Source organism: Salmo trutta, chromosome 16 (assembly GCF_901001165.1).
Source record: "Salmo trutta chromosome 16, fSalTru1.1, whole genome shotgun sequence".
NCBI lineage: Eukaryota > Metazoa > Chordata > Actinopteri > Salmoniformes > Salmonidae > Salmo > Salmo trutta.
Window position 1 is genome coordinate 20,955,413 of NC_042972.1, and position 26,571 is coordinate 20,981,983.

At 42.6% G+C, this 26,571-nt stretch overlaps 1 protein-coding gene across 5 annotated transcripts in view; it reads right to left on the bottom strand.

Annotated features, from left to right (window-relative positions):
• Positions 1–26,571, bottom strand: part of LOC115150301 (plasma membrane calcium-transporting ATPase 1) — a 148,398-nt gene that overhangs the window by 18,535 nt on the left and 103,292 nt on the right. For all 5 annotated transcript variants that reach the window (XM_029693438.1, XM_029693433.1, XM_029693440.1 and 2 more), the window contains 2 exons: positions 17,917–18,128; positions 13,691–13,798 (listed from right to left, as the gene is read on the bottom strand). In XM_029693438.1, the coding sequence (XP_029549298.1) occupies positions 13,691–13,798; positions 17,917–18,128 (320 nt within the window). The remainder of the gene's footprint in view (positions 1–13,690; positions 13,799–17,916; positions 18,129–26,571) is intronic.

The window sequence follows — 26,571 nt, forward strand, 5'->3', positions numbered from 1 at the left end:
CTATTTACCACCACAAACCGACGCTGGCACTAAGAACTCACTCAACAAGCTGTATAAGGCCATAATCAAACAAGAAAATGCTCATCCAGAAGCGGTGCTGTCACATGTGCAACCAGAGGAGAAAAAAAATAACTCTAGACCACCTTTACTCCACACACAGAGACGTGTACAAACCTCTCCCTCGCCCTCTATCCTCCTGATTCCTGCTTACAAGCAAAAACTAAAGCAGGAAGTACTAGTGACTCGCTCAATACGGAAGTGGTCAGATGACTTGGATGCTACGTGACAGGACTGTTTTTCTAGCACAGACTGAGAAATGTTCCGGGATTCATCCAATGGCATTGAGGAGTATACCACCTCTGTCACCAGCTTCATCAATAAGTGCATTGATGACAACATCCCCACAGTGACCGTACGTACATATCCCAACCAGAAGCCATGGATTACAGGCAGAATCTGCACTGAGTTAAAGGCTAGAGCTGCCGCTTTCAAGGAGTGGGACACTAATCCGAATGCTTAGAAGAAATCCAGCTATGCCGTCAGAAGAACATTCAAACAGGCAAAGCGTCATTACAGGACTAAGGGTGAATCCTACTCCACCGGCTCTGATGCTCATCGGATGTGGCAGGGCTTGTAAACTATTACGGACTACAAAGGGTAACCCAGTCGCGAGCTACCCAGTGACGCGAGCCTACCAGATGGGCTAAATGCCTTTTAAGCTCGTTTTGAGGCAAGCAACACTAAAGCAAGCATGAGAGCACCAGCTGCTCCGGACGACTGTGTGATCATGCTCTCCGTAGCCGATGTGAGCAAGATCTTTAAACAGGTCAACATTCACAAGGCCGCAGGACCATACGGATTACCAGGACATGTACTCAGAGCATGCGTGGACCAACTGGCAAGTGTCTTCACTGATATTTTCTCCCTGACCGAGTCTGTAATACCTACATGTTTCAAGCAGCCCGCCATAGTCCCTGTGCCCAAGAAAGGGAAGGCAACCTACCTAAATCCTGGACTTCCTGACAGGCCGCCCACAGGTGATAAGGGTAGGCAACAACTCATCTGCCATGCTGATCCTCAATAAGGGGGCCCCTCAGGCGAGCATGCTTAGTCCCCTCCCGTACTCCCTGTTCCCCCATGACTGCGTGGCCAAGCATGACTCCAACACCATCATTAAGTTTGCTGACGACACAACGGTGGTAGGCCTGGTCACCGACAATGATGAGACAGCCTATAGGGAGGAGGTCAGAGACCTGGCAGTGTCTCTACCTCAACGTGAGCAAGACAAAGGAGATGATCGTGGACTACAGAAAGAAGTCGTCTGAACACACCCCCATTCACATCGACGGGGCTGTAGTGGAGCGATTCGAGAGTTTCCAGTTCATTGGTGTCCACATCACCAACAAACTATCATGGTCCAAACACTCCAAGAAAGTCGTGAAGAGGGCATGACAACACCTTTCCCCCCCCCCAGGAGGCTGAAGAGATTTGGCATGGGTCCCCAGATCCTCAAAAAGTTATACAGCTGCACCAGAGGGCATCCTGACCGGTTGCTTCACCGCCTGGTATGGCAACTGCTTGGCATGCGACCGTAAGGTGCTACAGAGGGTAGTGCGAATGGCCGAGTACATCACTTGGGCCAAGCTTCCTGCCATCCAGGACCTATATACTAGGCGTGTCTGAGGAAGGCCCAATTTTTTCGAAGACTCCAGTCACCCAAGTCATAGACTGTTTTCTCTGTTCCCGCACGGAAACCGGTACCGGAGCGCCAAGACTACTGAACAATTAATCAAATGGCCACCCGGACTATTTGAATTGACATCCCCCCCTTTGTTTTTACACTGCTGCTACTCACCGTTTATTACCTATGCATAGTCACTTTACCCCTACCTACATGTACATATTACCTCAACTAACATGTACCCCTGCACATTGACTTGGTACCGGTACCCCCTGTACATTATTGTAATTATATATTTTTTCTTAACTATATTTTCTTAAAACTGCATTGTTGGTTAAGGGCTTGTAAGTAAGCATTTCACGGTATTCGGCACATTTGACAAATACAATTTTAATTGATTTGATGACTATTTCTATTTAATAGTTCTTCTTAATTCTGTGTTTGCCAGTTTTTCCTCATGTGACTGTTACGAAGACCTGGATTGGCTAAGCAGACAGTTGCCTAACCAGCATGCCCCAGCACTGAACCCAACAGACTGAGGCTACAGCCCAAATATCACCCTATTCCTTATATAGTGCATTGGATAAAACAAACTGTGGTGTCGGGAGAAGGATGGTAAACTCTCTTGCTGTACCATTCCTTGGGGTGGAGGTATAGATACTGATGTGTATGTGTTATGTTCTCGTCTGCATTTCACACATGGGACACTTATGTAACAAGTCATGATGACTCAAATTCATTTAGTCACCTCTGAATGGTTATGCTGTCAAAGACACCCACACACACAACCGCGCACACACTCACTGGAGGCCATCATCGTAGATGTAATGTTATAGGTTGATACAGGGAGACTGACAGTAGTTTGTTCTACCTGGTTTATAGAGATCTCTATCAATTCAATTCAATTCATATTCGCATGGGAAACAAACTCAGCAAAAAAAGAAATGTCCCTTTTTCAGGACCCTGTCTTTCAAATATAATTCGTAAAAATCCAAATAACTTCACAGATTTTCATTGTAAATGGCTTAAACACGGTTCCCCATGCTTGTTCAATGAACCATAGACAATTAATGAACATGCACCTGTGGAACGGTCGTTAAGACACTAACAGCTTACAGACGATATGCAATTAAGGTCACAGTTATGAAAACTTAGGACACTATGGAGGCCTTTCTATTGACTCTGAAAAACACCAAAAGAAATATGCCCAGGGTCCCTGCTCATCTGTGTGAACGTGCCTTAGGCATGCTGCAAGGAGGCAAGAAGCCAGGGCGATAAATTGCAATGTCCGTATTGTGAGATGGCTAAGACAGAGCTACAGGGAGACAGGATGGACAGCTGATCGTCCTCGCAGTGGCAGACCACGTGTAACACCTGCACAGGATCGGTACATCCGAACATCACACCTGCGGGACAGGTACAAGATGGCAACTACAACTGCCCAAGTTACACCAGGAACGCACAATCCCTCCATCAGTGCTCAGACTGTCCGCAAAAGGCTGAGAGAGGCTGGACTGAGGGCTTGTAGGCCTGCTGTAAGGCAGGTCCTCACCAGACATCACCGGCAACAATGTCGTCTATGGGCACAAACCCACCGTCGCTGGACCAGACAGGACTGGCAAAAAGTGCTATTCACTGACGAGTCGCGGTTTTGTCTCACCAGGGGTGATGGTCGGATTTGCGTTTATAGTCAAAGGAATTAGCGTTACACCGAGGCCTGTACTCTGGAGCGGGATCAATTTGGAGGTGGAGGGTCTGTCATGGTCTGGGGCGGTGTGTCACAGCATCATCGGACTGAGCTTGTTGTCATTGCAGGCAATCTCAACGCTGTGCGTTACAAGGAAGACATCCTCCTCCCTCATGTTGTACCCTTCTTGCAGGCTCATCTTGACATGACCCTCCAGCATGACAATGCCACCAGCCATACTGTTCATTCTGTGCGTGATTTCCTGCAAGACAGGAATGTCAGTGTTTTGCCATGGCCAGCGAAGAGCCCGGATCTCAATCGCATTGAGCACGTCTGGGACCTGTTGGATCGGAGGGTGAGGGCTAGGGCCATTCCCCCCATAAATGTCTGGGAACTTGCAGGTGCCTTGGTGGAAGAGTGGGGTAACATATCACAGCAAGAACTGGTAAATCTGGTGCAGTCCATGAGGAGGAATGCACTGCAGTATTTAATGCAGCTGGTGGCCACACCAGATACTGACTGTTACTTTTGATTTTGATCCCCCCTTTTTCAGGGACAGATTATTCAATTTCTGTTAATCACATGTCTGTGGAACTTGTTCAGTTTATGTCTCAGTTGTTGAATCTTGTTATGTTCATACAAATATTTACACATGTTAAGTTTGCTGAAAATAAACGCAGTTGACAGTGAGAGGACATTTTTTTGTTGCTGAGTTTATGTTAACATTGCCAAAGCCAGTGAGGTAGATAATAAACAAAAGTGAAATAAACAATAGAAATGAACAGTAAACATTACACTCACAGAAGTTCTAAAGCAATAAAAACATTTCAAATGTCATATTATGTATATATACAGTGTTGTAACAATGTGCAAATGGTTAAATAAATAAACTTAAATATGGGTTGTATTTACAGTGGTGTTTGCTCTTCACTGGTTGCCCTTTTCTTGTGGCAAGAGGTCACAAATCTTGCTGCTTTGATGGCACACTGTGGTATTTCACCCAGTAGATATGGGAGTTTATCAAAATTGTGTTTGTTTTCGAATCCTTCGTGGATCTGTGTAATCTGAGGGAAATATGTGTCTCTAATATGGTCATACATTTGGCAGGAGGTCAGGAAGTGCAGCTCAGTTTCCACCTCATTTTGTGGGCAGTGTGCACATAGCCTGTCTTCTCTTGAGAGCCAGGTCTGCCTACAGTGGCCTTTCCCAATAGCAAGGCTATGCCTTGGGTCAGTCACGGTGGTCAGGTATTCTGTCACAGTGTACTCTCTGTTTAGGGCCAAATAGCATTCTAGTTTGCTTTATTTTTTGCGTGAATTCTGTCCAATCTGTAAAGTAATTATCTTTTTGTTTTCTCATGATTTGGTTGGGTCTAATTGTGTTGCTGTCCTGGGGCACTGTGCGGTCTGCTTGTGTTTGTGAGCAGAGCTCCAGGACGAGCTTGCTTAAGGGACACTTCTCCAGGTTCATCTCTCTGTAGGTGATGGCTTTGTTATGGAAAGTTTGGGAATCACTTCCTTTTAGGTGGTAGTAGAATTTAATGGGTGTTTTTTGGATTTTGATAATTAGCAGGTATTGGCCTAATTCTGCTCTGCATGCATTATTTGGTGTTTTACGTTGTACACAGAAGATAATTCTGTGTACAACGTAAATTTGGTGTTTGTCCCATTTTGTGAATTCTTGGTTGGCGAGTGGACCCCAGACCTCACAACCATAAAGGGCAATGGGTTCTATAACTGATTCAAGTATTTTTAGACAGATCCTAATTGGTATGTTGAATTTTATGTTCCTTTTGTTGGCATATGTCATGACGTTGGCCTGTGGGTAAGGTTTATGACCCCCCATAAATACCTTTCTCCCTTCCTTCTCTCTCTGACCCTACTGAAGGACTTTTGAATAGCCTTTGTTAAATATAGAGAGTCTGGGAACATCAAACAAGTTGGGGGAAAGGAACCATATTTCAGTAATAGAACCAGTTGGAAATATACCAGGTACTTAATGAGTATGGATGTCAGTTCGGTTGTCATCTGAGACATTATGACTGATGACAGGACGACATAAACTGTACCTGGGAAAGTCTACACATTCTAGTTATGAAATTCACATGGAATTGTTATGCAATTTAAATGTTTGATATTGAAACTGTTTGTTAGGATATTAAATGTAACTTTAGCTTCCAAATGAGAGGATTGGGGTTTCATAAGGAAAGAGCCCTGACCAATCAGTGGCCCACCCCTGTGAAGAGACAGGGGTTATAAACAATGAAACATACCCTTCTCCCCTCGCGACTATATAAGCCAGTGACAAACTGTTCCTCAGCCTGTTCCGGGTACTTGAGGTCTGCAGCCTCTGCGTTTAAAGGACTCACATGTCAAGTACAGAACTAAGCCAACCTCAGCATGAGCTTTGGTTGTGAATGGTATGAACTTTGAACCTATTCACTACAGAAGTGATACTTCGTAGCCGTTGAGTTAGCAGTGGCCGCTGTAGACGTGGGCTAGGAAAGGACGGATGGCGTATCCAGTCTAACACACGACGAAGATACTACAACGTATCCATTTTACCACCAGTGACATTCTTCCGAGGACAGGAAGATCTCTGTTGGCCAACATGGCCAGCATCTACGACCAACCTACCGAAGCGCAGCTCAGAGTAAATATTTATTGCATTTTTCTTTTCCAAATGGGCGGTAATTTAGAATGCATACGATACTGTATTTAAAATGGCATAGCTGCTTCCTCTGTTCCTCAGTCTTCCCGCTCTTTCATTCAAGCCCAACCCCCTTTCTTATTATAACAAGCCGCCATGCCGGTTTAGCCCACTAGGGCACATTCTCCTATCATTTCCTTGTAACCATATCTGTTTGTTTTGCATTTCTGTTTAATTATTTAGTTTAGTAAATAAATTATTTTAAGACAATTGATGTATGGATGACTCATAGTGAAGACTGGGTTCGTGCAGATAACCAACAATTTACAACGTTTGGAATGAGACTAACGTGAGGTAAACTAACACATCATTAAAGGAGGCTAGTCGATCAGATATTACAATATCTGAAAGTTATATTAGGAAAATTATAACTTTGTAATCTGAATATTTTCCTTGGTGCCCCGATCTCCTAGTTAATTACAGTTACGCGATTAATCAGTTTAACCGCGTAATAATAATTACAGAGAGTTATTTGATAAACATGTCTTTCGTTTTAATGATGCTAAAGACACGACATATAGAAGGCCCTTCTTGCCTTGTCTCTCAGATCGTCCACAGCTTTGTGGAAGTTACCTGTGGCGATGATGTTTAGGCAAAGCTATGTATAGTTTTTTGTGTGCTCTAGGGCAACGGTGTCTAGATGGAATTTGTATTTGTGGTCCTGGCGACTGGACCTTTTTTGGAACACCATTATTTTGGTCTTACTTAGATTTACTGTCAGGGCCCAGGTCTGGCAGAATCTGTGCAGAAGATCTAGGTGCTGCTGTAGGCCCTCCTTGGTTGGTGACAGAAGTACCAGATCATCAGCAAACAGTAGACATTTGACTTAAGATTCAAGTAGGGTGAACCCAGGTGCTGCAGACTGTTCTAGTGCCCTCGCAAATTTGTTGATACATATGTTGAAGAGGGTGGGGCTCAAGCTGCATCCCTGTCTCACCCCACAGCCCAGTGGAAAGAAATGTTTTTTGCCAATTTTAACTGCAGACTTGTTGTTTGCGTACATGGATTTCATAATGTCGTATGTTTTTCCCCCAACACTATTCCATCAACACTCATGCCAAATTGAGTTGAAGGCTTTTTTGGAATCAACAAAGCATGAGAAGACTTTGCCTTTGTTTGGTTTGTTTGTTTGTCAATTAGGGTGTGCAGGGTGAATACGTGGTCTGTCATACGATAATTTGGTAAAAAGCCAATTTGACATTTATTCAGTATATTGTTTTCACTGAGGAAATGTGCACGTCTGCTGTTAATGATAATGCAGAGGCTTTTTCCAAGGTATCTGTTGACGCATATCCCACAGTAGTTATTGGGGTAAAATTTGTCTCCACTTTTGTGGATTGGGGTGATCAGTCCTTAGTCCCAAATATTGGGGAAGATGCCAGAGCTAAGGATGATGTTAAAGAATTTAAGTATAGCCAATTGGAAGTTGTATATTTTATAATTTAATTGAGGATGCCATCAACACCACAGGCCTTTTTGGGTTGGAGGGTTTTTATTTTGTCCTATAGTTCATTCAAGGTAATTGGAGAATCCAGTGGGTTCTGGTAGTCTTTAATAGTTGATTCTAAGATTTGTATTTGATCATGTATATGTTTTTGCTGTTTGTTCGTTGTTATAAAGCCAAAAAGATTGGAGAAGTGGTTTACCCATACATCTCCATTTTGGACAGATAACTGTTCTTGTTGTTGTTTGTTTAGTGTTTTCCAATTTTCCCAGAAGTGGTTAGAGTCTATGGATTCTTCAATTACATTGAGCTGATTTCTGATGTGCTGTTCCTTCTTTTTCCATAATGCATTTCTGTATTGTTTTAGTGATTCACCATAGCGAAGGCGTAGACGCAGGTTTTCTGTTTTTGGTTGGACAGGTTTCTCAATTTCTTTTTTAGGGTTTTGCTTTCTTCATCAAACAGTTTGTCATTGTTGTTAATTTTCTTCGGTTTTCTGTTTGAAATTTGTAGATTTGATAGGGAAGCGGAGAGGTCAAATATACTGTTTAGATTTTCTACTGCCAAGTTTACACCTTCACTATTACAGTGGAACATTTAGTCCAGGAAGTTGTCTAAAAGGGATTGAATTTGTTGTTGACTAATTGTTTTTGGGTAGGTTTCCACACTACATTCCTTCCATTTATAGCATTTCTTAATATTACTCAGTTCTTTTGGCTTTGATGCCTCATGATTGAGTATTGTTCTGTTCAAGTAGACTGTGATTTTGCTCTGATCTGATAGGGGTGTCAGTGGGCTGACTGTGAACGCTCTGAGAGACTCTGGGATGAGGTCAGTGATAAAGTAGTCTACAGCACTACTGCCAAGAGATGAGCTATAGGTGTTGCTACCATAGGAGTCCCCTCGAAGCCAACCATTGACTATGTACATACCCAGCGTGCAACAGAGCTGCAGGAGTTGTGACCTGTTTTTGTTGGTTATGTTGTCATAGTTGTGCCTAGGGGGGCACATGGGGGAGGGAATGCTGTCATCTCCAGGCAGGTGTTTGTCCCCCTGTGTGCTGAAGGTGTCACGTTCTTGTACGGTTTTGGCATTTAGGTTGCCACAGACTAGTACATGTCCCCGGGGCTGGAAATGATTGATTTCCCCCTACAGGATGGAGAAGCTGTCTTCATTAAAGTATGGGAATATACAGTCGTGGCCAAATGTTTTGAGAATGACACAAATATACATTTTCACAAAGTCTGCTGCCTCAGTGTCTTTAGATATTTTTGTCAGATGTTACTATGGAATACTGAAGTATAATTACAAGCATTTCATAAGTGTCAAAGGCTTTTATTGACAGTTGCATGAAGTTGATGCAAAGAGTCAATATTTGCGGTGTTGACCCTTCTTTTTCAAGACCTCCGCAATCTGCCCTGGCATGCTGTCAATTAACTTCTGGGCCACATCCTGACTGATGGCAGCCCATTCTTGCATAATCAATGCTTGGAGTATGTCAGAATTTGTGGGTTTTTGTTTGTCCACCCGCCTCTTGAGGATTGACCACAAGTTCTCAATGGGATTAAGGTCTGGGGAGTTTCCTGGCCATGGACCAAAAATATCAATGTTTTGTTCCCCGAGCCACTTAGTTATCACTTTTGCCTTATGGCAAGGTGCTCCATCATGCTGGAAAAGGCATTGTTTGTCACCAAACTGTTTCTGGACAGTTGGGAGAAGTTGCTCTCGGAGGATGTATTGGTACCATTCTTTATTCATGGTTGTGTTCTTAGGCAAAATTGTGAGTGAGTCCACTCCCTTGGCTGAGAAGCAACCCCACACATGAATGGTCTCAGGATGCTTTACTGTTGGCATGACACAGGACTGATGGTAGCGCTCACCTTGTCTTCTCCGGACAAGCTTTTTTCCGGATGCCCCAAACAATCGGAAAGCGGATTCATTAGAGAAAATGACTTTACCCCAGTCCTCAGCAGTCCAATCCCTGTACCTTTTGCAGAATATCAGTCTGTCCCTGATGTTTTTCCTGGAGAGAAGTGGCTTCTTTGCTGCTCTTCTTGACACCAGGCCATCCTCCAAAAGTCTTCGCCTCACTGTGCGTGCAGATGCACTCACACCTGCCTGCTGCCATTCCTGAGCAAGCTCTGTACTGGTGGTGCCCCAATCCCGCAGCTGAATCAACTTTAGGAGACGGTCCTGGCGCTTGCTGGACTTTCTTGGGCGCCCTGAAGCCGTCTTCACAACAATTGAACCGCTCTCCTTGAAGTTCTTGATGATCCGATAAATGGTTGATTTAGGTGCAATCTTACTGGCAGCAATATCCTTGCCTGTGAAGCCCTTTTTGTGCAAATCAATGACGACGGCACGTGTTTCCTTGCAGGTAACCATGGATGACAGAGAAAGAACAATGATTCCAAGCACCACACTCCTTTTGAAGCATCCAGTCTGTTATTCGAACTCAATCAGCATGACAGAGTGATCTCCAGCCTTGTCCTCATCAACACTCACACTTGTGTTAACGAGACAATCACTGACATGTCAGCTGGTCCTTTTGTGGCAGGGCTGAAATGCAGTGGAAATGTTTTTTTGGGAATTCAATTCATTTGCATGGCAAATAGGGAGTATATGCAAATTGCCATCATACAAACTGAGGCAGCAGACTTTGTGAAAATTAATATTTGTGTTATTCTCAAAACTTTTGCCCACAACTGTAGGTAGCACACAGGAGGACATTTTTCTCTCTTAAGATAATTTCCTTTTGAATTTCTAGCAAAATGCTAAATGTTCCTGTTTTGATTACTTTAATGGAGCAAGGTAGGTCTGCTCTATACCAAATTAGCATACACCCTGAGTCCCTTCCCTGTTTCACACCAGGTAGTTTGGTGGATGGGACTACCAGCTCTCTGTACCCTAGAGGGCAACCAGTGGGTCCGTCTCCTCTATACCATATATGTAGGATGACAATGTCTGTATTTTTCTTTGGTGAAGTCCAGGTTCCTGCTCTTTAGGCCAAAGGCAGATGACCTCAGGCCTTGGATATTCCAAGAAGAGATAGTGAAGGCTTTGTGTTCCATGAAGTGTCCAATGTTGTTGGTCATGTGGTTTGGCCATGTGGTTTGACAAGTAAGTGTGAGCAGAGCCTGCTGAGAATCTGGTATATGCCATTGGCTTGGGCTAGTGTAAGAGTGGGGGTTGGGCCTGTTTGCCTGCCACGGCCAGGACGTATGTGTGACTTCCATGTTGAGGCCCTCTTTGTGAGAGTGGGGGGCATGGGGTGGGCACGAGGGGCATAGGCCTGATCTGAGGGGGCCTAAATGGGGTGTGGGCATGGTTGACTTGGTTGGGGTGTTGATTGATTGGGGTGGGGGTGTGGATGTGGCTGGTGGTGTTGTGGTCTGGATGTAGGTCCTCTCGGCGTGGGCCCTCTATGTGTCGGTCCGGGGGGGTCCTGGAGGTCTGGGAGAATTTCTTGCTGGTCCGGGTAGGGTGTCTATTGATCTGTTGCTCCTGTGTGAAGTGTTGGGGCTGCGTTTGAGAGCGATGTCCTTTAGGGTCCGGTTGAAGGTGGGCACTGCTGCCTTGTATAGGTGGACCTGGTCATAAAGGCTGTTCAAGTCCAGGGTGGAGTGGTGGGCCAGGTAAACATTTGGTTTAGAGGTAGAGTCACGGGAAATACTTGCGTTTACCCGCTGTATGGTAGCAGGGTGGAAGTATTTTCGTGGTAGCAAGGTGGATGTGGCTGGTGGTGTTGTGGTCTGGATGTAGGTAGAAGAAGCTTTTTCTATCACTCCCTTGAGTGCTGTGTTCTCAGGTTGTTTGTGCCTGTGTGTATTATTATGTGGCTGGGTGACCCTAGTTGGTCCTCAGACAGAAGGTCTAGGGCGCGCTGGGTGTTTGAACACCAGAGTTTAGACACTCTGTTTGAGAAAAAGTTTTTTTTCATGTATACATTTCCCATTTGAGTACAATCTGTGTCTTGTGTATGTCCTTAGTGGGTGTGGGGGGGTTGTCAGAAGGGCTATCAGGGTGGCGGGATCCCCTGGACTTGTGGTTCTTCATTTGTCTGTCCTGTAGTCGACATGATCAGGGTCTGCGGTGGACTGTTCTGCTGTAATGTCGAGACTTTTGTCGGGAGCTGAGGTGGGCTGTTCTGCTGGCTTTTCTGTGGGGGTGGCCACCTCTCTAGTGGGTTGTTCTCTGTCACATGACATCCCCCTCACCAGCAGTCTGATCCTCTCCTCTAATGCTCTGTTCTCTAGTGCTCTGTTCTTCTTCTGCTCCTTCTCCTATAGATGTTGTCTCACTACAGTCCAGAGTGCAGATATGTCTCTCTCCACCTCCAACTCTCCAGCTCTAGTTATGGGGGTGTTTTTGTGCTGGACTGTTGTCTGGGTCTGTGCTGACTGGGGTGTAATCACCTGCTGTTCCAGCTCCACCTGCCTTACCTCCAGCTGGGTGAATTTATCCCTCATTTCAATGAGGGAGTAGTATTCTGTGCTTGGAGGTTGACTTTCAACTTTGGGTTGCTCGTCTGTGGGGTTATATAATGAAAAGGTCTGGTCTGACATGCTAGGGGTGGGGGTATCTTTCTCAAGGGAGAGCTTCTCCTGCCGAGCTATTTCGTTGATTAGGTAAAAGTCCAGCTGAAACGGTTTGCGGTTGCCCTGTACCAATACTGTTCCAGACTTATAGAGATTTATATTAGCTGACTCAGAGTCCTCGTTATCTAGTATCCTGAGTTTCCACCCATCGGTAACACCCCCCTCTTAACAGTATGTTAATATAGCACTGTGCCATGCCAGGGGATGGTCTGTGTGGAAGATAAGGTTGCTTATGTTCTCATTTTTATAATAGTCAGCATAAAGTCTCTCTTGATTTTCCATAAGGAGCTTCATTTTTTACTCTTCTCGTGTCTTATTATTCTTTACATACAGAGGGTTCTGTATTTAATTACCTCTAAACAGCAGGAGGGTGCTTCTAAGGCCTTGGTTGGGGCTCTCCTGCCATTGCTGGGCTCAAGGGATTTAACACCTTTCGTTTCACACGCCAGTGCTAATTGAAGCTGTATCTCTATTTCCTAGCAAGCCTGGAAGCCTTAGCATTCAGGCCTTATAAAGTAAAATATACCATTGTAATGTATTTTTCTTCTGGCTTTTGAAAGTAAAAAAAAGCTTCAGAATAAGCATTACTCACTCAGTTCCAGGTTGGATGGTGTTTTCAGGTTTCTGTTTGTTTGACAAAGCATTTGCTGTATATCTTGGGAATAATAATCCTTGGGTGTAGGAAGCATTCCAGGTAATTCCATCCAAAATCAGGTTGTAGGTTTGGAGTTTTGATTTAAGGTTATGTTCTATAGCATCCAGAATATGTCCCTGCCAAAAAAATCCAAGTTTGTCTAACTCTAAATCTATTTTTTTTTTAAAAACACGCTGAAAAAAGTGGGAGCTCATCTGCTCATGACCTGTCTCTCTCTCTACTCTCTCTCTCTCTACCTCCTACCTGAACTCAGGCAACTGGCTGTGTGGGGAAGCTCATCTTTAAGGGTATGGTACCTGTCAATACACCATATGAGATCTCTTTCTCTGTATGTATGCCTGTGAGTGTGTGTGTGTGCAGGCAAGTGTAGGATTTTGTGTTTGTGTGTGTGTGTGTGTGTGTGTGTGTGTGTGTGTGTGTGTGTGTGTGTGTGTGTGTGTGAAGATGCGAAGGGAACATCGTGTGTGTTTTTCAACGTGTGTGTGTGTGTGTGCAGAGAGAGAAGTGTGTGTGCATGTGTCTTTGAACGTGTGTGTGTTTGTGTGTGTAGTCGTAGAGGGAGTATCGTGCTGGGTTCTCGTCCTCTGGGGTGCGGGTAAATGTGGGCAGTGCTGCTTTTATGTGCGCCAGCGCTCATTACCACGGTGACTGTTGTGACGGTAACCATGGAACACGGCTGCTTTGTATTCCAGAACCCGTCTCAGCGTAGCAACAGTTCCCTGGCACCTACTGTACCAGCTGCATCACACACGCACACACACACCATAGCCACACACACATGCACGCACACACCACAGCCACACACGCACGCACACACATACATACAAATGCACACTACAGCTACGCACGCACACATAAGCAAGGAGCTGAAGAGATTTTACATCTGTGTGTGTGTGAGAGTGTTTGTGTGTCTTACCTGTCCCCAAAGCAGCTCTCCCACTCCGATGAACACACACCAGAGCCACTGGTCGATGGTCAGAGCGGTGCAGGAGAAGGGCTTCCCTCCAACCTGGACAATGACAATCTGAGACAGAGCCACAGAATGAGTACCTGTAGAATCAAGCTGCCAAACACCACACTAACGAAGATGGGTTTACGGCAGGTCTCGACTTTCCCAGGCCCTAAGGCCCTCTAAAAAATGTTTTCTATGGGGCCAAAGTGGCCACTGTGCCCTTGGGCTAAACATAATAATTATGGCTTCCAATTGCTGTAGCCTATTCCGAAGCACCTCTCACTCACATGGCGCCCTCAGATATCTCAATTCTTATTAGCCAATGCCTGTCACCTGATTGGGTACTTCTCAAAGGCATCGCAGCTCTGAAGTAGGCTTCAAGTGAAGATGGACACATTAGGGATGCAATCGCGCACATCCTTCTTATCGAATATGTTAGAAGAACTGTCCACATGTTCTTTTCGTCAGCCAACAAGATGATTAACGAACAGCAGAAGCACTACCTATGTCAATCTACTATCCCCCATAGTACAAAAGTTGACCTATTCTATTGGTCAGCTTCTTTTTCTGTGCAAGAAATATTCCAAACAGACTCTGGGTCAGTTGTGGGACATGATAGATCCCAAATTAATACAACCACTGTACATCAACAAAAACTTTTAAAAGCAATGAGGCTGATGCAACAGATCAGAACATTTAGCTTAAAATGTTGATCAACTATTAGGCAATTTCTTCACATTATAAACGCAGCAATGTGCACACAGCAGTAGGCTATAAGCGTGAATATTCCAAAATGCAATTAAAATGAAAACACCCTTCTCAAAAGTGGTTTCATATGACAGAGATTAAAATATTCTTCAGAAATGTAGAAAGAGGCAAGATCTAAAGAAGCTTTAAAAATAAATACACTCTATAAAAATAAATACACTCATATATATATATATATATATATATATACACACTCCCTGTCATTTATTGACCCTGAAGAAGCCTGAAGAAGGTACAGTGATGCAGAAATGATGGTGTTTTACCCAATAAATGACTGGGAGTTATATATATACACTACCGTTCAAAAGTTCGGGGTCACTTAGAAATGTCCTTTTTTTCCATGAAAACATACATGAAATGAGTTGTAAAATGAATAGGAAATATAGTCAAGAGGTTGACAATGTTATAAATAATGATTTTAATTGAAATAATAATTGTGTCCTTCAAACTTTGCTTTCGTCAAAGATTCCTCCATTTGCAGCAATTACAGCCTTGCAGACCTTTGGCATTCTAGTTGTCAATTTGTTGAGGTAATCTGAAGAGATTTCACCCCATGCTTCCAGAAGCACCTCCCACAAGTTGGATTGGGTTGATGGGCACTTCTTACGTACCATACGGTCAAGCTGCTCCCACAACAGCTCAATAGGGTTGAGATCCGGTCTCACAAATGTTATTTTTTGTGATCTGAACACTTCAAACTTCGATTAGTCTGTCCATAACACTTTTTTCCAATCTTCCTCTGTCCAATGTCTGTGTTCTTTTGCCCATCTTAATCTTTTCTTTTTATTAGCCAGTCTGAGATATGTCTTTTTCTTTGCAACTCTGCCTAGAAGGCCACCATCTTCACTGTTGACGTTGAGACTGGTGTTTTGCGGGTACTATTTAATGAAGCTGCCAGTTGAGGACTAGTGAGGCCTGCCAGTTGAGGACTAGTTTCTCAAACTAGACACTCTCACGTACTTGTCCTCTTGCTCAGTTGTGCACACATCGGTGAATTCTTAGTGACGTCTACTGCGGAAAATGACAAAAATCGCGGCAAGTGAAGCCTTGTATGTGTACCATACGGTTAAACACGGACTCAGCTACAATAGCACCGACTGTCTTGTTAAGCTCAACGGTGCTTTGTTTCATGACTCAAATGTTGTGAAGAAGATGCACTTGGGAAGAACAAAATCTGAGATGATTACAATGAATGTTTTAGGACCAAAGACTGTGCAGGATATTTTGGATGATCTGTCCCCGACCGAAGGTGAGCACGTGTATTTCTCAGTGATGCCTCAAACAAGGGAAATAGAAAAATGTTTCCAGTGTGCGTGAGATATTTCTCTGTGTCTGCTGGAGTGCAGTGCAAGTTACTTGACTGTGACAGTGAAGACAGTGATGAAACTGCAAATGGCATACATCAAGCTCTGATGAACTGTCTGGAAAAGCATGAACTGGACATTAGACACATCACAGCCTATGCAGCAGATAATGCCAATGCCAACTTTGGAGGAAGTCCAAAAGTTCAAAATGAAGATGCTTCAGCAAAAACAGGACAGCTTTTTTGGATACCAGACCAAGCAGCGGATGGACAAACAATTATCAGCACAAAGGTCCAAGCAGCAACAGGACTTTGTGAAGCTCTATGACACTGTCATTACATACATTGACAAGTGGTTTGATTTCTCACCAGAAAATGTAATGGTGAAACTGAAACCGATCGGCTTCTATGAGGAGCTCTCCTTCACTGACCTGGATCAGGTGGGGGTTGCCCTCAAAATGACAGACAGTCAGTATGGACCAACTCTATGAAGAGTTTTGTGCTAGCCGGGAAGAAATACAGAAAGCCAGACAGGACACCACAAAAGGACTGCTTGAATCAGTCAAGAGCAGCAAAAAATATCCATGGAAAAAGCAGACTTGGTGAGTGACTCATGCCCCTCTTCCTCATTTTGAAATGTTATTTTTTTCTGTAAAGGTCCAAATTGTAATTTCTTTGATAAGTTATTGAGGTTTATTCACATAAGTTTACAAAATGATCCCATTTTAGTAAAGCTATAGACTAAATGGAATATAATTTGTTTTTGCCTTTCCAATTGAATAAGAATATACACTGTATATTCATTCATTCACACAACATCATACCCACACCGCCGTGGCACCGTGCACTGGCACGCCAGCTTTTGTCCCTTATTTGGTAGTGAGAAAGTTGGCAACGCTAAGTGCTTGATGCCATCTGTCAAGCATGGTGGAGGCAATGTGATGGTCTGGGGGTGCTTTGGTGGTGGTAAAGTGGGAGATTTGTACAGGGTAAAAGGGATCTTGAAGAAGGAAGGCTATCACTCTATTTTGCAACACATTGCTATACCCTGTGGACGGCGCTTAATTGGAGCCAATTTCCTCCTACAACAGGACAATGACCCAAAGCACACCTCCAAACTATGCAAGAACTAAATAGTGATTTAGGGAAGAAGCAGTCAGCTGGTATTCTGTCTATAATGGAGTGGCCAGCACAGTCACCGGATCTCAACCCTATTGAGCTGTTGTGGGAGCAGCTTGACCGTATGGTACGTAAGAAGTGCCCATCAAGCCAATCCAACTTGTGGGAGGTGCTTCAGGAAGCATGGGGTGAACTTTCTTCAGATTACCTCAACAAATTGACAACTAGAATGCCAAAGGTCTGCAAATGGAGGATCCTCCATTGTGGGGGTTCGATTACTGGAGGATTATTTAATGGAGGATTATTTGACGAAAGCAAAGTTTGAAGGACACAATTATTATTTCAATTAAAAATCATTATTTATAACCTTGTCAACGTCTTGACTATATTTCCTATTCATTTTGCAACTCATTTCATGTATGTTTTCATGGAAAACAAGGACATCTCTAAGTGATCCCAAACTTTTGAACGGTAGTGTAAATGCTATCACCTACACTTCGACATGTAGGCTAAATATGTACGTACATTAACATACACTTGTGTTTTTTATTAACAGAATAGCTAGTTTTTAATTGAAGGCTAAATGGCCTTGCCCATAAAATAATGAAATTCCAGGCCTGAGTTTACAGTCTGTGTGTGTGTGTGTGTGTGTGTGTGTGTGTGGACGTGTTTAACTATTCTTGTGGCATTTTGTTAGTCCACATGAGGTCAAATTATATTTCTAGGGGGTTTAGGGTTGAGGTTAGAATTATTGTTAAGGTTAGAATTATGTTAAGGGTTAGGAGTTAGGGTTAAGTTTAGGTTTCGGGTTAAGTTTAAGGTTATGTTTTTGGGTTAAGGTTAGGGTTAGGGTTAAGGTTAGGGTTAGGGTAAAATAGGACTGACTTGTGTGTCCCCACAAGGGTAGCTGTACAAGACTGTGTGTGATGTGTGTGTTTATGTGTGTGAGTTTATGTCTGTCTGTGTGTGTCTACAGTAGGTACAGTATGTGTGTTTGTACCTGCAGGACAAAGGTTCCCAGGACCACACTACAGAAGATGGGGTTACGGTAGATGGCCTCAAAAACGTTCCTCTCTCCGTGGATCTTCCTGGCATTGATCTCGTTGAACAGCTGCATCATGACAAACACGTTGAACACGATGGTGTAGTGCTCCGAGGGCGGCGAGTGGAGGGGCGCGTTTCGCCCACTGTCGATGTTAAAGAAGTTCTCTCCTGGGAGAGCAAACAGGATAACAGTTATATGTGATCTTAATTCACCTTTTGTTTAAGCAAACATCTCTTTAATTTAGCATAATAAAAAAAATCCCCATCAAAATCCGTCAGTTTAAGATGGAGATATGTTTTTTTTTATATAGGCTGCGTCTCAATCATTAGGTCCGCCAATGTCAGCCTTCCGCATCTGCATCTGGAAAGTGGCAGAGCTACAGTGTCGTTTGTCAGACCAGGAAACATCCCAAAAATGTATATTTTCCAGAAAATGTCTGTAGCGTCCGAACGGTTTTGGGCTACAAACAGATATGACCCCTCTATGGAAATATGAGACTCATGAACAAGGTGTTGTTCTCTGTTGTGCTCAACGGCCCTCACAAGTGTCACACGACTCGTCTGAAGTCAGTACCGCCGATCTACCAACTTCTGTCTATAGCATCCGAACGGTTTGGGCTACACATTAATATGACCCCTCTATGGAAAGAATGCTACCAAATTCTAATTGAGTGTATATTAACTTCTGACCCACTGGGAATGTGATGAAAGAAATAAAAGCTGAAATAAATCAATTTCTCTACTTTTATTCTGACATTTCACATTCTTAAAATAAAGTGGTGATCCTAATTGACCCAAGACAGGGAAATTTTACTAGGATTGAATGTCAAGAATTGTGACAAACTGAGTTTAAATGTACTTCCGACTTCAACTGTAAATATATTATTTTTATAACCCTTAATTTACCAGGTAAGTTGACTGAGAAAACATTCCCATTTACAGCAACAACCTGGGGAATAGTTACAGGGGGATGAATGAGCCAATTGTAAACTGGAGATGATTAGGTGACTGTGATAGTATGAGGGCCAAATTGGGTATTTAAGCCAGGACACCGGGGTTAACACCCTACTCTTACGATAAGTGCCATGGGATATTTAGTGACCACAGAGAGTCAGGACAACGTTTAACGTCTCTTCCAAAAGACAGCACCCTACACAGGGAAATGTCCCCAATCCCTGCCCTGGATCATTGGGATATTTTTTAGACCAGGGGAAAGGGTGCCTCCTACTGGCCCTCCAACACCACTTAGCTAATAAATATGCCAGAATACAGAATCACAAAAACATTGTTTGACTGGGACCTTACACATAGCAATTCTTTAACCCACAGATGGCTATCTATTTTGAACAAAAATATAAATGCAACATGCAACAATTTCAAAGACTTTACTGAGTTACAGTTCATATAAGAAAATACATCAATTGAAATAAATAAATTAGGCTCTAATCTATAGATTGCACGTGACTGGGCAGGGGTGCAGCAGTGGGTAGTGGTGCAGCACTTGGCAGCCAGGCCCACCCATTGGGGGAGCCAGGTCCAGCCAACCAGAATGATTTTTTTCCCCACAAAAGGGCTTTATTACACAGAAATACTCCTCAGAACCACCCCACGGGCAAACTCCCCAAACATTTTTTTTAGATGCATGCCAGCAAAGCTACTACACAACAGAACACAACACTAAACAATTCATTAACTACACTATAACGGTGAAAAACGCTTCCCACAAACTGTTAGGGCCGACATAAAGCTGTCCCAACAGCCGAGCCTTCTTTTCAGCACCATAGAGCGAATCCTTTGCACTGCTACACCTAGCTTACAGCGGAGCCTTGCCTGGCAGCGAACCAGTTCATTCAGCCTCATTCACTGCATTAAAAAAACATAGCTGATATGGTTGACTTGCTTAAACAAATGTGGTTTCTACTGACAATTGAGATGTACAAACAATGGTATTATGGGACGACAAGCGGATAAGAGGCAATCCGTAATTTCGATTAAGACATTAATGAGCGAACTAGGACAGACGTAGTCCATATGACTGTTTGTTCAGCACTTTGGAAATGTACAGCGACATAATTCAGAATATGTGCCATTCTTATAGTTTTCTCCCTGTACACCAAGTCAGAACCGTAGGACAAATAAAGGGGGCATATAAGCAGACAATGAAAGCTCTTGCAATATTCAATGATTACATTTCCCTAAAACAAGTTATAAGCTACATGTGCACCACCAAGTCAAAACAGTAGGTGAAATTAAGAGGGGAAAATAGACCACATTATTAGGGTGAGGCACATGGGCTACTAACAGCTTACTACACAACACACACTTAGTATTACTTTCTTAGCTACAGTATACATATCTCCCTGGCTTATTACATAATTTATGCAGCAGCATACAATACATTTTTGGACTCACCTTGTTGTGCTTTGCTCACTTGAACAGGAAGGTGGCACGGCGGTCATTTGTGGGCAAATTTTGTCATCAAACTTTGTCATCAAAGTCTGATATTCTCTGGATTTATGGTGCTTTCAAGACAACTGGGAACTCAGAAAAAAACAAGGTTGAATCATGACGTCAACTATCTTCGGGTCAGAGCTCTAGAAAGAGGTCCGAGATCCCAACTTTGAATTTTGAGTTGGATGACCGTTTAAAGCGTATTTTCCCAGTCAGAGCTAATTTTTTTCCTGAGTTGTCTTGATCTCACTGAAGTCTGAGAGTTCCAAGTTTCCAGTTGTTTTGAACGCAACCACTGATTCCTTCCAAACCACTCATTGTTGAATTTGCGATTTCCGACTTGTTGTGTTATGTTTATGTCCAATGGCAGATGTGCACTGATACGTTTTATCTATAATTTCTCTTCTGAAAAGGATTGAAAAGAATTTGCCAGTAGATTGTCGACTTGATTCATGATGACTGCTAGCTAAGATTTAGAAAGTGTGGGCTACACTAGTCATTTAGCAGGCAAGATTTGCTTAGAATTCCGTGGCAATATTTTATAATAAAGAAAATAGTTCAGCTTTTTCTTTTGCGCAGGCTGTACACACTTCATTAGTCTCTCATTCACAATTTGACCCCGTCCATCGTCCCTTTGATGCGGTGAAGTTGTCCTGTCCCCTTAGCAGAAAAACACCCCCAAAGCATAATGTTTCCACCTCCATGTTTGATGGTGGAGATGGTGTTCTTGGGATCATAGGCAGCATTCCTCCTCCTCCAAACACGGCGAGTTGAGTTGATGCCAAAGAGCTCCATTTTTTTCTCATCTGACCACAACACTTTCACCCAGTTGTCCTCTGAATCATTCAGATGTTCATTGGCAAACTTCAGACGGGCATGTATATGTATTCTTGAGCATGGGGACCTTGCGGGCGCTGCAGGATTTCAGTCCTTCACGGTGTAGTGTGTTACCAATTGTTTTCTTGGTGACTATGTTCCCAGCTGCCTTGAGATCATTGACAAGATCCTCCCGTGTAGTTCTGGGCTGATTCCTCACCGTTCTCATGATCATTGCAACTCCAGGAGGTAAGATCTTGCATGGAGCCCCAGGCTGAGGGATATTGGCAGTTCTTTTGTGTTTCTTCCATTTGCGAATAATCGCACCAAGCTGTTTGGCGATGGTCTTGTAGTCCATTCCAGCCTTGTGTAGGTCTACAATCTTGTCCCTGACATCCTTGGAGAGCTCTTTGGTCTTGGTCATGGTGGAGAGTTTGGAATCTGATTGATTGATTGCTTCTGTGGACAGGTGTCTTTTTTACAGGTAACAAGCTGCGGTTAGGAGCACTCCCTTTAAGAGTGTGCTCCTAATCTCAGCTCAGTACCTGTATAAAAGACACCTGGGAGCCAGAAATCTTTCTGATTGAGAGGGGGTCAAATACTTATTTCCTTCATTAAAATGCAAATCAATTTATAACATTTTTTACATGCGTTTTTCTGGATATTTTGTTGTTATTCTGTCTCTCACTGTTAAAATAAACCTACCATTAAAATTATAGACTGATCCATTCTTTATCAGTGGGCAAACCTACAAAATCAGCAGGGGATCAAATACTTTTCCCCCCACTGTATGCTATAAATAGTCTTATACCACGCTATCATATTGTTACATGTGCTCATAAGCACAAGGCAGCGGTTCCCAAACTAGGGGTTGCCTGATATGAAAATAGAGACACAGGAGAATTTCCAAAATCTGTAAAAAAATCTAATAATATATTTTGGATCTCAAAATCATTGCAATGTGGTTAACCTTAAAAATCTCAATGAAAGTTTACCAAATCTAAAAGATCAAATTCGACCAGAGAGCTCCCTTAGATCATGGGAAAAGGCCACACATGACTGTTGAACTAGAATCATTCCCACGGTGCATGGCAGTGTGTGAAACTACACACTATTGCAGAGACTTTGATATTACTGCCTGCAATTGTAGTGATCACAACATACAGAATGTAGCCATATCCAGGAAAACCAACATTCCAAAGGCTGGGCCTAATATAGTGTATAAGAGATCATACAATAAGTTTTGTAGTGATTCCTATGCTGTTGATGTAAAGACTATGTATTGGTCTGAGGTGCGTAATGAGGAGCAACCAGAAGCTGCACTTGTCATATTAATGAAATTGCTTTTTTCAGTTACTAATAAGCACGCACCCATTAAGAAAATTACTGTAAAAACTGTTAAATCCCAGTGGATTGAAGAGGAATTGAACAACTGTATGGTTGAGAGGGATGAGGCAAAAGGAATGGCAAATAAGTCTGGCTGCACAACCGACAAATTGAGAAATTATGTGACTACACTGAATAAAAATTATTAGAAACTATACTATGAAACAAAGATTAATTACATAAAGAATGACAGTAAAAAGCTTTGGAGCACCTTAAATGAAATTGAGCAAAAAGGCAAACTCAGCTCCATCATTCATTGAACCGGATGGCTCATTCATCACAAAACCCACCGATATTACCAACTACTTGAATTATTTTGGCTATATTGTGGATAAAGAGTTACCTGTCAAATACAACTCTTTTGGTCGCCATACATGTCGGGGGATGCTATTCAGGACATATGTGACTGACCGGCTCAATTCAATCTCATGTAGCAAAGATTTAAATTGTGTTTTTACATTGGCTAAAAGTACAGACTCAGAGCTAGAAAATGGTATATCATACACTACAGTTGAGGAACAATGGGAAAGTAATTCTGCTTTGAAAGTTGATCAACTTTTAACCTCACTTTTGAGAAAATGGCACTTGAATGTTTTGGTACACTGCTACTGGAGCACCCTTCTTTGTCTACAGCCATTCAGCATCGTTCACACCCTCTTAAGCTTTAGCCCCACCCATCTCTTTAAGGATTCACATGCGAGGACATGTACTAAACAACCAAAGAGTTCAAGACTAAAGGCTGGTTTATACTACGGGTGTGTTCGTAAATTTAATCTGGAGTGCCAGAGTGTGCTCTGGGTGTTCGTATACCAGATTGCTAGATTGTCTGTTTGTAAATTCAGAGCATTTCGCTCTCGGAGCATTCAGAGCTCACACTGGACGCCCTGGCAAAGGAGTAGGGTTGATCCAAGTGTTCTGACCTAACAACAGCAGTCAAGCACCCAAGCTATCTGGCTAACGTTGGCTAGTTTACTAGCTACTTCCAGGCACAAATGAGAGAACAACTGACTCATACCATTTGACTCACTCTAGCAGAGCTGGTTAGGCTGTTTTTATGTTATCCAGAGCGTTGGTGACTGCAACTGTGCTGCTGGCAACAATTTAATTCTGCTTTTTTGCCAACGTTTACTGACACCATCCATATTCAACGGGTGTTGAGCGTTCATAAATTAGTCAGTTATTCTGCACTCTGACAGTCTATCGACAGTCTATCGACAGTCTATCGACAGTTGTCACAGTGACAGCAGGAACATTCTATTGAAATTGTTACTTGAATAGTGGAGTTTAGACATGTAGCTAGCTAGCTAGCTAAACAATTAACCATATTCCCATCTCATAACGTTACTACCCTGAATCTGCAAGTAGCTAACCAACCAGGTTCATTGTTAGCTAGCTAATATTAGGCTATAACTAGCAATGCAAATGGCTCTGAGATACGAATAATATTACTACACAGATCATACATGTAACGTTAGCTAGTGAGCCAGCCAGATTACGTTAGCTAGCTAGCTAACAGTACACTTTAACGCGAAATGAAAATGACTTTTTGACAAAATTAAAAACATGTAATATCTGAAAATGTAGCTAGCTAGACTATCTAACCCGTATACATGGATGGACGCTTCTCCCTCTCTGTCACGGATGCCATGGTTGCCCTTAGTTTGAAGATGTAATCCTGAGAGAAGTGTTTAATAAAACAGCCTTCTGTGTGTTCTCTTTTTGACTCCGTTTGCATATTTGCAATCAAACGGCAGGATTTTCTCCATCTCCTTTGCTATCATACTCAAAACTCATTCCTCCAGAAAAGTGGAGAGCAACACTTGTGAAGTTCTACTACATGATATCTTTCAAAAAAGCAACATTAGAAAGGATTACCTACACATACTGACCAGCTCATGTTATAGACAGAAGCTTCCTACATGGCAGACCAATTCTAACTCATCTCATGGCATGTCCAGTCCACTCGTTATCTCAGCCAATCATGGCTAGAGGGAAGGTTGCCGTCTCTTTCCATTGCTAAACCAACTAGGCTCGTTATTTAACAAGTTTATTCGTATTTAAAGATGACATACACGTTTGTTATTAAGGCACATGAAAGCCAAAAAACGTATTAAGATCTTTTTAACCTCTACGGGCTAGGGGGCAGTATTGAGAATTTTGGAAAAAATATGTGCCCATTTTTAACTGCCACCTACACCAACTCAGAAGCTAGGATATGCATATTATTACCGATTTGGATAGAAAACACTCTGAATTTTCTAAAACTGTTTGAATGGTGTCTGTAAGTATAACACAACTCATATGGCAGGCAAAAACCTGAGAAAACCTAAGAGAAAAAATAATTTTGTGGCTGTACTATTTTTTTTGAGTCATTGTTTTATAGATACCACAGTGAGAAAGGATTCATTACGCAACTCCTACGGCTTCCACTAGATGTCAGCGATCTTTATAAAGTTGTTTGAAGCGTCTATGATGAACAGAGAGCAAATAAGAATGCAGTGAAGTTGACGTCCCTGGGATGTCGTCACTTCCATTATTGCCTGCACCTGCGCAATCATGAGACACGAGACATTTTTCAAAAACGTTAATCTAGACATAGGAGAGGTCGGGATGAAACATTACTGATGTTTCACGTTAAAAATGGCTCTAAAGATTGATGCTAAACAACGTTTGACATGTTTGAACGAACGTAAATAGATTATTTTTGTAACTTTTTTAACTTTTCGCCGTGACTTCACACCCCCCCCGCGCTACTTTTTAGTAGCCACTGAAGCGCTAACAACATGGAACAACTTGGAGTTATTTGGACATCAATTATGAACTTTGTCAAAAGAAACCACATTTGTTGTGGACCTGGGATTCCTGGAAGTGCCAATGGATGAAGATAATCAAAGGTAAGGGATTATTGACGATAGTATTATTGATATTACATGGTTACAAGATGATGCTAACCTATATAGCCTAGCCTATTGTTCTTAGCACAGCACCCGGTTTATTGCAACTTGTGATTTCCCAGTAAAGTTATTTTGAAATCTGGCAATACAGTAGCATTTACGAAATGTTAAACTATAATTATTTGAATGACAATATTATAATTTACCAATGTTTTCGAATAGTAATTTTGAAAATTGTAACGTTGTTCACCGGAAGCATTTCAGAGAAGAAAAAAATCTGAATTTCACCGCTACTGTAAAATGCTGTTTTTGGATATAAATATGAACTTGATGGAACAAAAAATGCATGTATTGTATAACATAATGTCCTAGGAGTGTCGTCTGATGGAGATTGTCAAAGGGTGTGCATAATTTTAGCTGGTTTCTGCTTTTGGTGACGCCTGACCTTAAATTGAAAATGGATGTTTGTACTTTTGTGGCTATGTACTGTCCTAACATAATCTAACTTTATGCTTTTGCCATAAAGCCTCTTTGAAAATCGAACAATGTGGTTAGATTAAGGAGATGTTTATCTTTTAAATGGTGTAAAATAGTTGATTGTTTGAGAAATTGAAATTATAAAATTTTTGATGTTTTGAATTTCCAGCCTTGCTAGCAATCCCGTCTCAGGGTTCATTGCTAACCCGTAGCCCCAACAGGTTTTAACCTAGTGACGCGCGAGGTACACCTAGTTTCTTGACTTTCTTGAAACGAGTCACATATTGTTCTGTCTCACGATTCCCATTCATGAAACGGCACAGGGGATGTTCAGTATGCTGCGTGACTATATTGACAAAAAACAGATTCCATGGGTACCAAAAACTTTCTGCAGCATTGAAGGCCCCAAAGAACACAGTGGTCATCATTCTTAAATGGAAGAAGTTTGGAACCACCAAGACTCTTCCTAGAGCTGGCCGCCCGGTCAAACTTAGCAATCAGGGGAGAAGGGCCTTGGTCAGGGGGATGACCAAGAACCCATTGGTCACTCTGACAGAGCTCAAGAGTTCCTCTGTGGACCATCTCTG